This window comes from Opisthorchis viverrini, assembly GCF_000715545.1.
Source record: "Opisthorchis viverrini unplaced genomic scaffold opera_v5_17, whole genome shotgun sequence".
Lineage (NCBI taxonomy): Eukaryota > Metazoa > Platyhelminthes > Trematoda > Opisthorchiida > Opisthorchiidae > Opisthorchis > Opisthorchis viverrini.
The window spans coordinates 636,371-651,859 of record NW_008751673.1 but is presented as its reverse complement, the minus strand read 5'-3'; the positions used below and the strand labels follow the sequence as shown (position 1 = coordinate 651,859).

At 43.6% G+C, this 15,489-nt stretch overlaps 1 protein-coding gene across 1 annotated transcript in view; it reads left to right on the top strand.

The window, feature by feature from the left end:
- Nucleotides 1-2,092: 2,092 nt before the first annotated feature.
- T265_01555 (hypothetical protein) overlaps nt 2,093-15,489 on the top strand; it is a gene marked incomplete at both ends in the record, with an annotated part of 38,702 nt that continues 25,305 nt past the window's right edge. Inside the window, one exon of the mRNA XM_009165614.1 lies at nt 2,093-3,843. Within this exon, the coding sequence (XP_009163878.1) occupies nt 3,019-3,843 (825 nt within the window). The remainder of the gene's footprint in view (nt 3,844-15,489) is intronic.

The following is a 15,489-nucleotide window of genomic DNA, read 5'->3' as shown; positions in this document are numbered from 1 at the left end:
AGGAGGGGAACATTGAATTCGAGTTTCACTGTTATTAAAGCTCAGCAGCAGCGCTCTGGCCGTGAATGGGTTTCAACTTCGGATATCTGACATTCCAGACGAGTGCTGCTAGATCACATTAGAAGAACACTTCCTCGGTCGTACCAGGGTGTGAACTCCCGATAGCTGACACGAAATGCACCCGAATTATCACGTCTGAACGAACGGCTTTGTTCATGCTTAGGCAATTTGCTTGAAAGTTCAAATGACGACGCACTAACTGTCCTGGTTGTTCGATCGATTGACGCGCCTGTCATGACCTCCCAGTTGGGTCATGCTACGGAAGCTTGAAACCTGTTGGACGACTTTTCGATTGTAGGTAGGTGGCCGCGGAAATCGTAGAATTTGTGTTCACGTCACGCTCGTTTGAACAGTCCTCTGCATGCCCTGGTGAGTCCACACCAAAGGAGGGGAACATTGAATTCGAGTTTCACTGTTATTAAAGCTCAGCAGCAGCGCTCTGGCCGTGAATGGGTTTCAACTTCGGATATCTGACATTCCAGACGAGTGCGTTTTAACTAACACGCTGGACACACCCGAATTGTGATGTCTGAACAGGCGATTGCGTTCACGGTTGAGCGATATGACTGGTCTGCACGGTAACCCGAACGACGATTCATTCACCATCCTGTTGTGTCGACTGGCTGACCCGCTTTCAGGAGTTCCTGGTCAGGTGGCACCACGGACACTCGAGACCTGTTAGACGATTTGCACATACTCCCTTAGCATCTTTGTCGTCGTCATCGTCAGTGGTGGCAACTTCAGTATAAAGACTAGTGCTTTACTGTGATGTAACCACAAGAAGTCAATTTTACAAATGGTTAAAGTTGAAAGAGGAGGAGGGTGTTAGCACACCATAATCATTCGGAAAGGTCCACACCAACAACAGCTCATTCAGATAACAAGGATAAAAGTTGACGGCATGAATACCACTGACATCGGCTAACGGCCATAAAATATATCTCAGCGCCATCATGATTGTTAGCATTACCATCGTAGAAAACACGCAGGCAGGAAATGAGGCCACGAGCGATAGACTTTGTCACTCTTTCGCAGAGTATATCACAAAGGTCATCCAAAGAAAACTGGAAGGGAAACAGGTACCTAAGCCTTATTGTCCGACTCAAAAAATCGTCACCAATAGTAAAGCCTGTGTCACCATTGGTGTTTCACCGCCATACACCCCTAACGATTTACTTCACACCGGTCCTACGTGGGGAAATAGAACGTCGTTGAAAACGTTATTTCATTCTACCACCAGTACTGAAATGTGCTGGCGCTTCCACACTTTCAGTCGACAAAGGAATCGCTAAAAACAGCGGCTTGCATCATTGAAATACTTTGCAACGATTCAGCAACTCTCATTTTAACTCAAAACTCGTTTTTTTGTGGCTGAAACTGGACGATTCTTTAGAATTTGACATCAGTACAGCGAACAATATCTATATGCTATCAAACGTAAAAATGTCGAGCCAACTATTTGTTGACGTATGCATGAAGCGTGATCTGCTGGCTATGTTCTGATCTGCTGCTCCTTGTCACTGGATCAATCAGGTTGACGACTGAAGGTTTGCTTACAGGCGCAGAATTAACCTTAGAGGGTAGGTGGCAACAGTACCACCCACTCACTCCTAACGAATGACCCCCATGGAGAAACAAATCAGTCCCAATAATTCTATGAACCCTCGTTGATCAGGATCTATTCGTAATGTAAAGTACTGCTTCAATGAAAAACGCTATCAAGTCTAATTGTCTGATGTGGTTATGGAAGGTATGCCCTGTTACGCAATTCGACAAGGTCTGACAGAACACAGAAAGTAAGGCGCTTCAACTCATCCAGTGCAACAATGCCTTCAAAAGGCCTGACGACTCGTGACTGGACTTCGACGGGAAATGTCTAACAAGTTAGCTGATTACAAAGACTGATTATAACCTGTCACATCACAAACGCCATCAGTACTTACCTTGGGTGACGAAACGTGGTGATACCAGAGTACAGGGTGCTCTTTTTATTACTCTTACAGTTCTGACGACAGCATATGCAAGGCGCGTTCAGCATGGACTGATCATGGATTCCACAGTGCTGATATTTATTATAAATGAATCGATGACTGAACGAACGAATGAATGAATGAATGAGTGAATGAATGAATGAATGAATGAATGAAACGAGCAGTAATGTACCAGAAAGAACCTCGGGCAATTTGGTGAACCAGAAAAATTAACAGTCTGTAGCTAAAACTCGATATTCTGAGGAAAAGTGCCCCCACGTATCCACGGCGCGTCTCCCTGTCCAGGTGGACAACACATGTTAGATGTGTGATTTGTGTATTTTCTCTCAAACATTAAAAATTTTGTAGATCCACAGTGATACCAAGTGCAGACAAATGTACCGCTGGTAGTATTCTTTCGTGTGGTCCACTGCTTGAGGCAATCCACTTGCTTATAACGTTCAGACGTTGTCATACTTTGTATGTATCAGAAAGTTCGGTGTACACAAAAAGTCCTGATAGTATCAGAGCTTATCCCGTGATTGGGCAAGATGCAGGTGGAAGCAGGCATGTCAGACCTACAAGTGAAGTGTCAGGTGCACTGGACATCGAAAATTCAAACCACCAGATTAATCGACCAATTGCTCGACCCAGTTGTTAATCAAACCCCCCGTTACAAAGTGAAGCTGATCAGCTGTAGGAAGTTACGCTGTTGCCTGTCGCATAGAAATAGACTAAAGCCAGCTGCGAGCACGACTGAACCGCACTTAGTTTGTTCACACCCGCGAACACATTGCACACTCGCCAGTTTGACAACAAGGTCACAGCTTGAGCAGAAAGCTCCAATCAGCTTTCGAACGAGGTCCAGTAGCGCGTGAGTTCGGCAGTTCGACGTGCTGTGCATGTAGAATAAACTGCACTGTGCACACAAACAATCAACCACAGTCATAAGCTACCCAACCATTCGGCGTTGTTTGTTACTATCGTCATGCCTTTGACAGACGTTAATCAAGTCACCGCCAGTCTAAATACGCTGCAGCTCAGGGAAGTGCCTGCCTTGTCGTCAAACTCAGTGAATCATCTAACCCCCAGTAGACAAGCAAAAGCGGCCGTTATGAGTGCCTCGACTGGCGTTCTCGGAAGGCAAGGGAATCAGAATGCGGCTGCTCTTCCTCCAGAGGAGGGAATCGGTAAACCAAGAGAAAGTATCAAATACTCAATCGTCCAAGAAAATGGGCAACGGCGTTACGGTCCCCCACGTAATTGGAGGGCAGAGCCACCTCCACGGGGGTGTGAAGTATTTATTGGAAAAATACCGCGTGATTGTTTTGAAGAAGAACTTATTCCCGTGTTTGAACAAATCGGCCCAATCTATATGTTTCGTCTAATGATGGAATTCAATGGGACAAACAGAGGCTACGGGTTTTGTGTCTACACTAATCGTGAAGATACTAAAAAAGCTGTTCAAACACTGGACAATTATGAAATTCGAAAAGGAAAAACAATCGGCGTGTGTTTTAGTGTAGACAATTGCAGACTGTTTGTTGGTGGAATACCCAAAAACAAGACACGTGAAGAGATCATGGTTGAGATGAGACGCGTCACCGAAGGCGTGAAGGATGTTATTTCCTATCCCAGCGTGACTGACAAGTCAAAAAACCGTGGTTTCGCCTTCGTTGAGTATGAAAGTCATAAAGCGGCTGCAATGGCACGAAGAAAGCTTATGCCGGGAAAAATCCAGCTATGGAATCAACAAATCGCGGTTGACTGGGCTGAACCAGAAAGGGAAGTGAACGAGGATATCATGTCGAAAGTGAGTTCCCATAATAGCTGAGTCCATATTTTGCACAAAAGTGATTACCATCAAAGCTATTAGGAAAAGTTGTTGAAGAGAAGGCTCTAAGGGGTATGCAGGTTGGATGTGGTTATCCACCTTAAATCGAGTGGGTAGCAGATTTATCCGGAGCTGAACAGGAGAACTGATTTGCAAACGTGTCTTCCTATCTACCGTTGGTCTTGCCGAACAGGGTAACCTCCATTAAGCGCTCCTGACTAGTCATCTTGAATCGCCCGAATCAACTCAGTCCATTGGAGCAAACAGGTGTTGCACTGGGACCGAAGTTTAGCTTGTATCAGACTGCTGTAGGGTTGTTACACAGTTGTGAGAGATGGTTTCTGCGACTGGAAGATTTGTGACGTCCTAAAGTTCTTGATAATCGGTGCTTCAGAACTTCCGCCTGTGTTGTCTAGGTCCATCAAATTTATAACAGTAAGATTATTAAAGGATTGCTTGGTAATACGACATGTGTTTCACTCTAGGTATAATCCACGCGTCACAAACTGCCGTGATTTATTCAGATGTTACGCGTGCAGGATTGTGCTAGACCAAGATGAGTTCTGTATCGTACCCTGAATTCGGAATGGCGTATGATTTCGTAGGGAAAAAACAGATAATGTGAGTAAAAGTATGGATGCCGTAGGTGCGATGCACCATCCAGAAAGGGGTCTACGTCACTTTCCTCGTTCTTGGCTAGAAAGGCTGTAAGATAGAGCGGCAAGCCGGGGCCATTTTCGCTCGTCTGTCCATTCAGATTGCCTGACAGACCCGCGAATGCGTTTAGTACTGTTTGAAATGATCACAGCACAGAAACTTTACCGGATTATAATTAAATAGTCGGCGAAAGTTCACCACTTTGCGTTGTTAGTCACACAAATGCTTTCGGTTGTCATCTCATCGTATGTTTGCGCTGATTTGTACACAAAGTTATACGGTCAGTCAAGATTTTCTGTGCATGAGGAATTTTTGAGGAGGCTATAGCTTTCGAACAAAGGATGAACAGTTTCAACAGTGCATATTCTTGCACTCTGCTCTTGCATGAGCAAACCAAGTCACTCGTTTTCCGAAGCTTGGTAAGCCTTGAAGTCTTGACGGGTAAGTTTAGTCTATCCTGAAGTAATTCCTGAAGATTTGCGTGTTGCCATTACCACAGAATCTAAATACCCGACTAAGGCGCTTAGTTTCGAACATCTCTAGATTACTACTGCGTCCAAATTGCTTCATTGTATGATCTTTTACTGAAAATTCCAAAATTCTGATGGCAGATAAGTTCAGTCCATTTTCATGCATAGGTCAGCGGGTGTTTTCTAGTAGACCTGTCCATTCTTGCCTACCAAACTTATTTTTTTTTGGATTTACATCGTATTCACCACAAACCGGTTTTTTATTCCATTTGCAAACAAGTATTCAGCAACTAACTATTCTAAGAGTGAATCTGAAATAAAAGAGAACGTTTTTCAACAGAAAGAAACTCAAAGACGACTTGGTTAGTGAAGTCCCTACACGTAACAATAGTGGTTATCTGATAGGTGGTGTACTTGAAACATGCGGTGTGTGAGACGCTCTACTCAAACTATGTACAAGTCCCCATAAGCAACGGTCTAAGTGATCGTGATTAGAAGGTGGCCTGTTACGAAACAGCATATTTGGTTATTCACCATTGTCAGTTTAATGCCACTTCCGAGCTGATCAATAACTGTCACCGATGTAAAATGTGAAGCGTTCCACGGCGACAATCCTATCATGGTGACTTCATTCGGTCTGTTTCTTCGGGATTCCGGACTTCACTTTTGTAGACTGAGTTTCCAACTATCTGTTCAGAACACTTTTGGTTACTTAGTCCGCTCATACAAAACTCAGCTGGCACACTGTGCTCTAAATTAAAAGTAAACTTATAAACGATGTGGTAGATTTTAAATCAGGTACAAAGAATGCGTCACATCGTCGCATGCAACATCCGTTTTCGCTTAAGCGACGGTCACTCAAGATGAAATATTTACAGGTGCTAAACAATACTGATGAGAAATCAGCATGGCCGAATATATGGGCCAAAATTGATGTGAAATCTCGTTGTGAAGGTCACCAATTTTACCGACTTAATTGTTGAATCTGAAGTGTCTTGATGTTTGCTGTCACCATAATAAAAATTGATAGGATCGAAGGGGCACTTCAAACTGAATATTGCTTATCTGACTTGTTTGATATCTTCTCAAACCTGGTCCATTACCTTATGTGATCCTGAAACGTCTCCTGGTTTCATTTGATTCTGTCGGACCATATTTAGCACTGTAGCAACTATGTACAGATGTACTGGAATCAACTCAGAATTGAATCCGATCAATTTTCACTTAAGTAGGTTTGTTTATGGCGGCTTTTACTTAGTGGACACATACATGCATGAATCCACAACGCCAGCCTAATTGCTTTTATTACCTGTTTTTACGATACTGATGTGGACGCGAGAATGAGATGCGTAAAAGTTCAACAGCTTGGTTCACATTATGGCCACAGACAAGACTGTGGAAGCAGACGTAACGATACGCTGATACCCATCGATAGTTCATTGTGTCTCACATAAGTAACTCACCTCCCTGACTTTCCAGAACTCTAAGATTGTTCCACCTATAAAGCTGGAAATAAGTGGTCGGTTGTGAACCTAGAGCAGTCAACTTCCCAAGTAGTAGGATATTTATTGTAACTGCTTCTGATACAGAGCATGTTGTGTTTGGCTAAGTTAAATACTGTTATTGATCCACTTTGCTCCTTATTAGAGGAGGCCATACTTTTGGGCTTATCAACCTGAGGACACAAATGGAAGTTTTGTAATCCAACTGACCCTCTATTTGTGAGAAAGGATTTGCTGCTTGGAGTTGCCCTCATTAGACTCAGACCAACTCCTATTTCATCACATCACTTTGATTTGGCGATGGTCTGGCTGGTAGTTAGTTATACTGTTTGGGGACTATTGTGCCCGTCTCAGTGAAAGGTTAATGTGCTGTGGACAGGATTACTCACAGTTATCCTAGAAAAGTGAATAAACGTGTCTTATGAATCAGCGGTATTGCTGTCAAAAGCCGAGAGCAACAGATTGCTCAGCAAGAACATTTGAATAGAAAAACTCGTTACAAAGTGCTAGGTAGATCATTACAAACTAGGACGTTTTGTCACTTCTAAATGACAGTATACTTTTTAGCCTTTTTGTGATCGATATTTGGTCTTGGAGACAAGAAAGCCTGTCACCAAGGGACAGCAAATTGGATGACCAAAAGGGGATTTTGTAGACAAGCGCTAATACTAAATATTCAGGAGGAATAATCGCGCCTAGCCTTAGCGTACTAAGCATCATTAAGGCATATTCATAGGAATTTTCTATTTGTTTTTCAACTAACCAGGCGGAAAAGTGCTGGTATTCAACGCGTTTTGTTGCACAATAACCAAGCTACACTAGAGTTGTATTATGTGCCCTGGCAACATGTATTATGTGGCTATATTCCTTTCCAAAACCTGTCAGTTCAAACCGAAATTGAGAATGCCCTTTTGATAACCTCTCGTCTCTATCAACCTAAGATTTGTGCCCATGTTGGTTCAAGAGGTTGGATTCGTTTCGTCCGTATTAACATGATTACGCAGTAAGAGCAAAGGCCAAGTGAATAACCAGTAGTTCATAGTTTGCTTTGTAAGCGGGTACTTTACTGGCGTCACCGCATAACACTCGAAGGTGATTGTCTAGTGAGCAAGCCGGAGATCACTGAGAAATCAATGTATGCTACGACACTTCCTAACTCCCCCACTTTTTATTCCGGAGAACTACGTCCAAAATTGCAGTGCTTCTAACATGGACACTGGAATATCATTTGGTCAACAAATGTATTTAGGTTTCTACAACAATCTTCGTATCCTACATAGTTTCACCTTTCACTCCTCCCATCAAATAACTACTGAATCTGACACATACAACTGAGGTGTCCCATTTTTACAAAACTCTCCCTCCGTCCAAGTAGTCTGCACAAAGAGGGTAGATCTCACTCTGAGCTGCAGATCATTCATTCCTGGATGTACGTAGTCCAGACTGGTGATAAATCCTCGTATAGGAACAATTCTCACAGACCGACTGCAAGTCGACTGGCCTCGTTCGATTGCGGATACCCAAATAATCAACAAACAGTGGCTTTCAAAATTCATGACAGTGTGTGTGGATTCGGTCTCAAGTAGCAAGAAGGTGTTGCTGCTCACAAGTTGGTTCTACCCAGCAGACGGGTGAACGCAAATGCAGAAATGATATGTCTACTCAGCTGTTGACCGATCAGGACAACGAGTTATGGCGTGACTACTCGGAAGCACTGGCCAGAATCGGAACTGAGTCTGATCAGCACTCACTGGATAGCCCGCTTGACGCTAATGCTTTGGCACAGTGTAGTCCTTCACTAGTTCCAGTAAATAAAAGAGGGATGTTAAGTAAAGAAAACGAGTCATTTAACTGTGAATGTCCCATTTAAGGAGGTTTGGCCCTGTGGGTCTACTTTCAAAATTTCTTGTTCAGTCCAAGAGAGAATCTCCATTTCCAATAGAAATTTCAATGATAAACCTATGAGAACTTGAAGATATCTCCAAATATAACCTTTTTTGTGGATTGCTTTCACTAGAAGGTCATCAACTGTGCAGCGTTGCAACGATACAGCATTGACAGCGCAAGAACGGAGCTTCGGGTCATATTCGTCCTTGATCCGTGATAATCTATGAAGCATCGAACGATCCGGCAGATCAGACATCAGTGGCAAGTGTGTTTCGGGGAAGGATATGAGTAGTACACCAACGGGCTACTTCAAGACTCTCACCAGATTCCTTTGGCAACGTAAAATTATAGTTGAAATCTGTCTGTCTACCAATGCACCTTACTTGCGATCCCTTTTCCTAGTCAATTTAGCTGAATATTTTCACTAGAAAAGTTTATTTCTCTTGTTGGCTACCCATGACTTGCCTCAGTGGATGTCAACAATTGTTGATACAATCAGTGCCTATTGCTGGTGCCCAGTTTGCACGACTATCCCTGGAAGGAATGTCGGCAAGAAGATAGGCACCAATGAGCATCTAGCTTTCTTCATATGGGTGCGCTGTCATTGCTACCCTGATGCACTTTTTGCTCACCACATCCACTGCAGTAAGGTAAATATGCCCCTCCTCGTTTTTCCGCTCCTACGTTAAATTCCTCTACCTGCCTCTTAAACCTCAGAAGCCGAAATGCTCCCGAGACGTTCGCGAACAGACGCTGAGAATGCAGACGATATTGATCTCCTTGCCTCAGATCCTTCAAAAATGCAAACCATTTTAAATAACCTAAATAAATCCACCGCGCGGTTCAACATGCTCTTCACACCTGCAAAGTGTAAGGTGCTACTGCAAAACTCGGTGGGATCAAACTCAAACCTCGTGCTTGCAGACAAGCCAATCGACGCGACAGATGAATTCGTTTACTTAGGCAGTTGTACAGGTTCCGGTGGACTGACTGGAGACGAGATTACTTCTCGAATCTGGAAAGTCAGGGTAGCCTCTGACGACCTCCGACACCTATGGTGCTGATGTGACGTCAATTTTTCTAAGGGTAGAGTTTACAGTGCATCGCTGCGATCCTTACTGAGTTGTGGATCACAGAGGACATGCGAAAGATGTTAGTGTCTGTTCATCGACGTGAGCGCCTTAAAACAGTAATTTAACTCGAGTCGTCCTTCTCCTCATCATCGTTGTCAGCTGTAATAACCGCGTATTTGTCATACAGTGGTTGTAGCTGCCACAGTTGCGTTCACCGACGATTCAGGGAGGTGGGGTAGGTAGCTGTGCATTGGAGGCGGCAGTTGATAAATTAACGCGTGGATACAGCACTGTAGGTGGACTGTTAAGTGGGTCGTCTTGCTGCAGCTAAACTATTGGTTGCGAAGATACAGATTTCTGATACACAATGCCGTTTGGCTTGGAAAATTTTGAGTATGACGTGTGTGTGTGCGGAGGGTAGACGTGGTCAGTTTATTATACCCTCTGTTCCTATCCAAGTCCTCTGGAACCTTTCGTGTGTAGTATACTCATTTGTGTTGGACGGGAGTTGGACAACTGCAGTCCAGACCTTCACCAAAAGACGTACACAATACCATCAACGCAGGATTCTGTTAAGCAATCGTGTGAATACGATTAGAATTAGCACTCAAGAATAATTGGTGATCACTTAGATGAGTGTTTCGGATAATCCTTTGGACATTTGACTATAAACCGCATTCATCTCTTGTAGTTTATTGCTTGTCATCGTCTCCGGTCGCACTGACAAAGATTTGGCAACCAAAACCAGCCTCCGCGTCTCCTGACTGCTAGCTTTTCATCCACATTGTTCATTTTTCGACTTCGGACGGAAATGTAGCTAGCACAAGTCAAGTTGAATTGGAACAAATCAGATCGATTTCCATGCACCAATCACTATTTGTGCTTTATCCCCGTTTGAGACATTCGCACCACAATCACACAGAGATAACTAAGTACGCACTTAACCCGTACAGTCATGTGCCCGATCTGAACATCTTACCACAGAACTTAATTACTGCCGCTTAGCACAGAGCACTTTAGAGCAGACGCCTCATGTGAATTGGTGCAGAAGCGACGTCAATGTTTGTGTGAACTCCAATCAAAGGCTACTGATATTTCTGTCACTTTTCCGCACTGTTGCGTTCTGCAAGTATCTACAGTAAACTTCCCTGTGAGTTGGAATAGCTTGTGAAGTAACCAGTACATAGAAATAATGCTGAAGGGGTGGCTGGTAAAGGGTACCAAAGTGTGTTTATTAAAGCTGCATAAGCGTTTTTATCATCAATGTTAATTTAGACGGACGGTAAAATACCTTCGGTTTTTTGGGAGCCCACTAGATCTCTTCACAGCCGTCAGGTTCACGTCCGGACGCTGCACCCGGGTAGTGTTCAGTAGCACCTACCGAGAAAAGAACAGACCAATGATAGTACAAAGAAACCAATATGTAGAAGGTCCCCGCAGGTTCAGCANTTCTGTCACTTTTCCGCACTGTTGCGTTCTGCAAGTATCTACAGTAAACTTCCCTGTGAGTTGGAATAGCTTGTGAAGTAACCAGTACATAGAAATAATGCTGAAGGGGTGGCTGGTAAAGGGTACCAAAGTGTGTTTATTAAAGCTGCATAAGCGTTTTTATCATCAATGTTAATTTAGACGGACGGTAAAATACCTTCGGTTTTTTGGGAGCCCACTAGATCTCTTCACAGCCGTCAGGTTCACGTCCGGATGCTGCACCCGGGTAGTGTTCAGTAGCACCTACCGAGAAAAGAACAGACCAATGATAGTACAAAGAAACCAATATGTAGAAGGTCCCCGCTAGGTTCAGCAGCTGAATATCCAATCATCGCGTGCAGTCGGCTACCAGGTGTCTCACAAGGCTATAGGTCGGTGCTAGAGAGTTGTCTGAACGTCTGATGAACCGTAACGCCCAACTTTCAATCGGCACCCTGTGGATGACTACATCTTCAGTTACCTTAAAATTAATCAAGAGTCGTACCTAATGACAGCAAATGTAAGTAATACTGATCATATACCATCCACCTGCAATGGTACAGAGAAAAGCTCGCCTCAATTGATTTTGCTGAGGTTTTACAATGAATATCGATACCCGGGTAGCTGGAAAGGTTCACCTGATTTCCACTTATTAGGAAAGCCACACCTTTGTGGCTGCTAAGTGCTGCTTCCATAACTATTGATCCCCAAAGGTAACCATCGTAAGAAGTTAAAAGAGCCAAACTGGACATTGGCACGACGCCAAAGTTCATATGCTGAGACAAGTTTTGAACCCACATTCCAGGACAATAGATAACAAGAATTCCAGTGAACTCCTTCGGACTGCGTGGATAAGATTGTCTCCGGAATTAAACCACTACCCTATCGATGCTGTTCACCTACGTGTTAGGATTCTAATTTCTCCCCGCAATTTGCGCTTGTTTGTGAGGGTGCAATGGAATAAGAAATGATCTTGCATGATTTTGTCACCAAACCAACAAAACCGAGTGTCCTGCGACCAATCGAAAGTTGTCCACAGATGGGCGAACCGGGTTGGTCGAAACGTTCATGAAGGCCAGAAATGTGACCATACGAAAGTTCCCAAGAACCTATCCGAGTGTGGAATATCCACGAAATTAGATGTTCCTATGGGTGGGCAGGGCGGCCTATCACAAACAACAGCAGCAAGCAACCTGAACACTCAGCAAACACAGTTTTGTCTCATGCCCCGAGCTCACGGCATTTACGAGCAGAATATTTTCTGTTGAAATGGGCTGTTTCACCGAATTTGATGCTAACTGTTTTGTGACATCCTACGAGTTTCCCACCATCACCGTGGAGTGTGATGCATCAACTTCATGCATGAGTTGTTCACTACATTGCTAGTTAGTGTAACCAACAGCACCACCAACTATCAATGAACAGTGAGCCAAAAAACACGGTGGAGATATGGTGGTGATATGGTTTCCGTGACTGAAGGGTTGGCGGCGCTACGTCCTAAGTGAGAGCTTATCACACTCCTGATCAGTCTCTCGTGGCCAAACGGTTAAGTGTTCAACTAATGGCCGGGTGGTTGCACGTTCGAAGCTGAGTTTCCTGAGAGGCTCACTGCTAATTATCTTCAACAAGGATGAAAACTATGGAATTTTTAAAGTCTGACACCAATTAGAAGACATGATAGTGGACCCAAATGACGCTGCATTTGACTCGCATTCAAATGGTCCTAGAAAGCCTTGAGAAAGGTTTCATATGGTAACCCAAACGTCGGATGATAACACCCTATTCCACTAAGCTTTCTTTTGACTGTAAAAGTTCCTTAGTGTACACCACAGTGCATTCAATCTGTTTAACACTATCCGAGCCGAAGTTGGCCCGGAACTCCTAAGGCTGGAACGACTGTACAGTGCTTCTCGGTTTTTCAGAATAGATTGACTTCACTGACAGGACAAACTCTGTATTTTGAAGATGAATTCTTTGTTAGAATGCACCTGTATATAATAGGGTGTATTTGTAGTGAGCACGCTGATAGACTATGACTCTTGTTCCGTATCTTCTGCCAGAAAATTTACATTTTCCAGTCCAGCGTCAACATACTAACACTAATGGACAGGTAACTTACGAGACCGACTTCGTGACAACAGCATGCTGATTAAATGCATCCTCAATTTCCAAAATGTCTTCTGGAGATTGATTATCTTGATTCTACACAACAAATAATGGATATCAGTTTCTCTGCCGTGTCTGAAGGCTGTTGTGCAATACCTGTTTGCTGATAGTTGCGGTATCCGACTCAGCTTTTTCTAACGAAACACTCGTTTCCTGCACTCCTAAAATGAACCTCTGTTCAGCTGATCCATGGATCCTTGGTTTACGGAAATTGAAACAACTTCCTCTGCAATTCAAGAGGTGACAAGTGGTGCTTAGGAAAGCGGGCTAAATGGCCTTTACCAACTCTTTCTATTATTAATACAGTCAAACAAGGCAGTTCTTCATTTAAGAAGTCAAACTAAGATATCAGCAATGTCTTCGATATCAATCCTTTCACAGTTTGAATATTTCAACTGAGATTTTGGCCTGTCAGTGAAGCCCGTCTTTTCTCAAAAGCATTCTCCAGGCTGTTTCTGGGCCCTTTCCGTGGATGTCCCTTTTATCTGGCCAGCTTGGCTCATGACAGCTTTCTTCTGAGGTCCTCTTGGTCCGGGAAAAGAAACTGTGACGAACTTGGTCATGGGCCTGATATCCAAATCTTATTTCTCTTGGAGCTGTCCGTCTTCCCGGTTGTGGACACTGTTGAGTTTGGATTTCCAACATAGGCAAATCAGAATGATCCTTCAGAAAATGCAGTCCTGTGGGCCTCTAACAACGCTTTATAGTGTTTGGGTGAAACGCGGTGTGGAAAGAGGGCCTGGCTGGTTTAGGGTTGTAGAACAGCGGACATCCCATTTAAGTACCTTAACATTGATTGCCTCAAGCGAGTAGCTACTTCTGGTCATTCTCCTATCATAAATAAAAGCAGCAATGGAAAACCTGTCATGCCAAATCTCTAGGCCAAATCAATCAACATAGTCTTACAATCAGAAATTTCACTTCAAGGAAAAAGAGCTTGATTATACCAACTTCTGTAGCGTGCACGCCATTAAAACGACACCTTTTTGATGGTCACTGTGAGTTGTTTTATTCTTACCTGACTTCGGATAAACCAGACAATCCAGGATTGATCAGTTGAAGGTCACTGAGATGTACGAGCTTCTGCCCTGTGTAGACGATGCCTTAACTCAAGTCGACGCCTCCGGTTCTACTAAAATCCAATAATTTGTCATAGTTCAGGGAATCCAGCTAATTGACTGTTGTTTCAGTACATACTGGACACTTTCGACCAGCTACCAATGTGAATAGAACCGGGTGGTAATTCTTTCCACGTTCCCTACATATAAAAGCTGTGGCGAATTTCGGATTGGCGAATATTCAGGTTCTAAAGGATCGTTTTTGTAATTAGTACAGCGAAGCTGACTAGAAGTTGTATCTCAACACTGCAATTGTCTCGTTTGTCAGATGTACAGGGTTCAAATAGTGTCACGGCCAATATTTCGTACGGGAAATAATTTCCAACGAGTGCAAAACTCGTGGTCGGTGCCTCCACTTTTTGGTTCGGATCAACCAGCATAATTCCACCACGACAGAACCAGGACTGTTTGGACGAGAGTAGTATACGTACGAGTATGAAGATCTAATCTCTGTTAGGATTAGAGGAAATGATGGAGTTCCAGATAGCTTTATCTTCAAAACGCCTTCACGATGTTGTACGGCACTAGTGTTCTTCCTGGTGTTGCGTTCGAGAGGGAAGAGTTTTAACACGTAGGGAATAGTCTCGCACAGAAGATACGGTTTGGAACCCAAAAAGAGCAAAAGTGAAAAGTTACTGATTGATGAGGTCATCACAGATGGATAATTACCACCCAAACGAACGTCTCGTGTAGACGGTGAGGTAATGTCATTAGCGCCGAGTGGATCAAGTTTTTGCACAGTGATTAGTCGATGGCTCACAGGAGACTCACCATAGGTAGTCCGACCTGCGGAGATCCGTCCGGTTTGGAGAAACGGTTGTTTTTTCCCAAACAGATGCAGAATGATGGAATACATCAGCACCTTCTTAAAAGCACCCAAAACCAATGACAAAGAGCGGTCTCCTCTGGTAGATAAAACCCTCCGGTGTGTCGTGGGGCTCATTTAGACAGCATCAGGGAATCGTGAAAAACGGGAAAACACTCGGTACCATATCTTGCTAATTTGTCAACTACAGTATGGCTATGATGTTTTCGCAAAGTTTTAGTTTGTAGCCCATTATTATTTGTGTTGAACATTGTTGATTCACAGTCGTACTTCAATCAAATTATACCAACGCTGCTACCCTATCCAAGTGAAGTATATGTTCACGAATCAGAAGTGAGTTCCCGGATGTGGACTTAAATCTAGCTTTGAATTAAAAATATCCAGGACAGAGACCAGAAGGAACGTCTCCTTCGAGTAACAAGAATTTGGAATGATGGCTTGAAAACTGTCTTTGTCCTA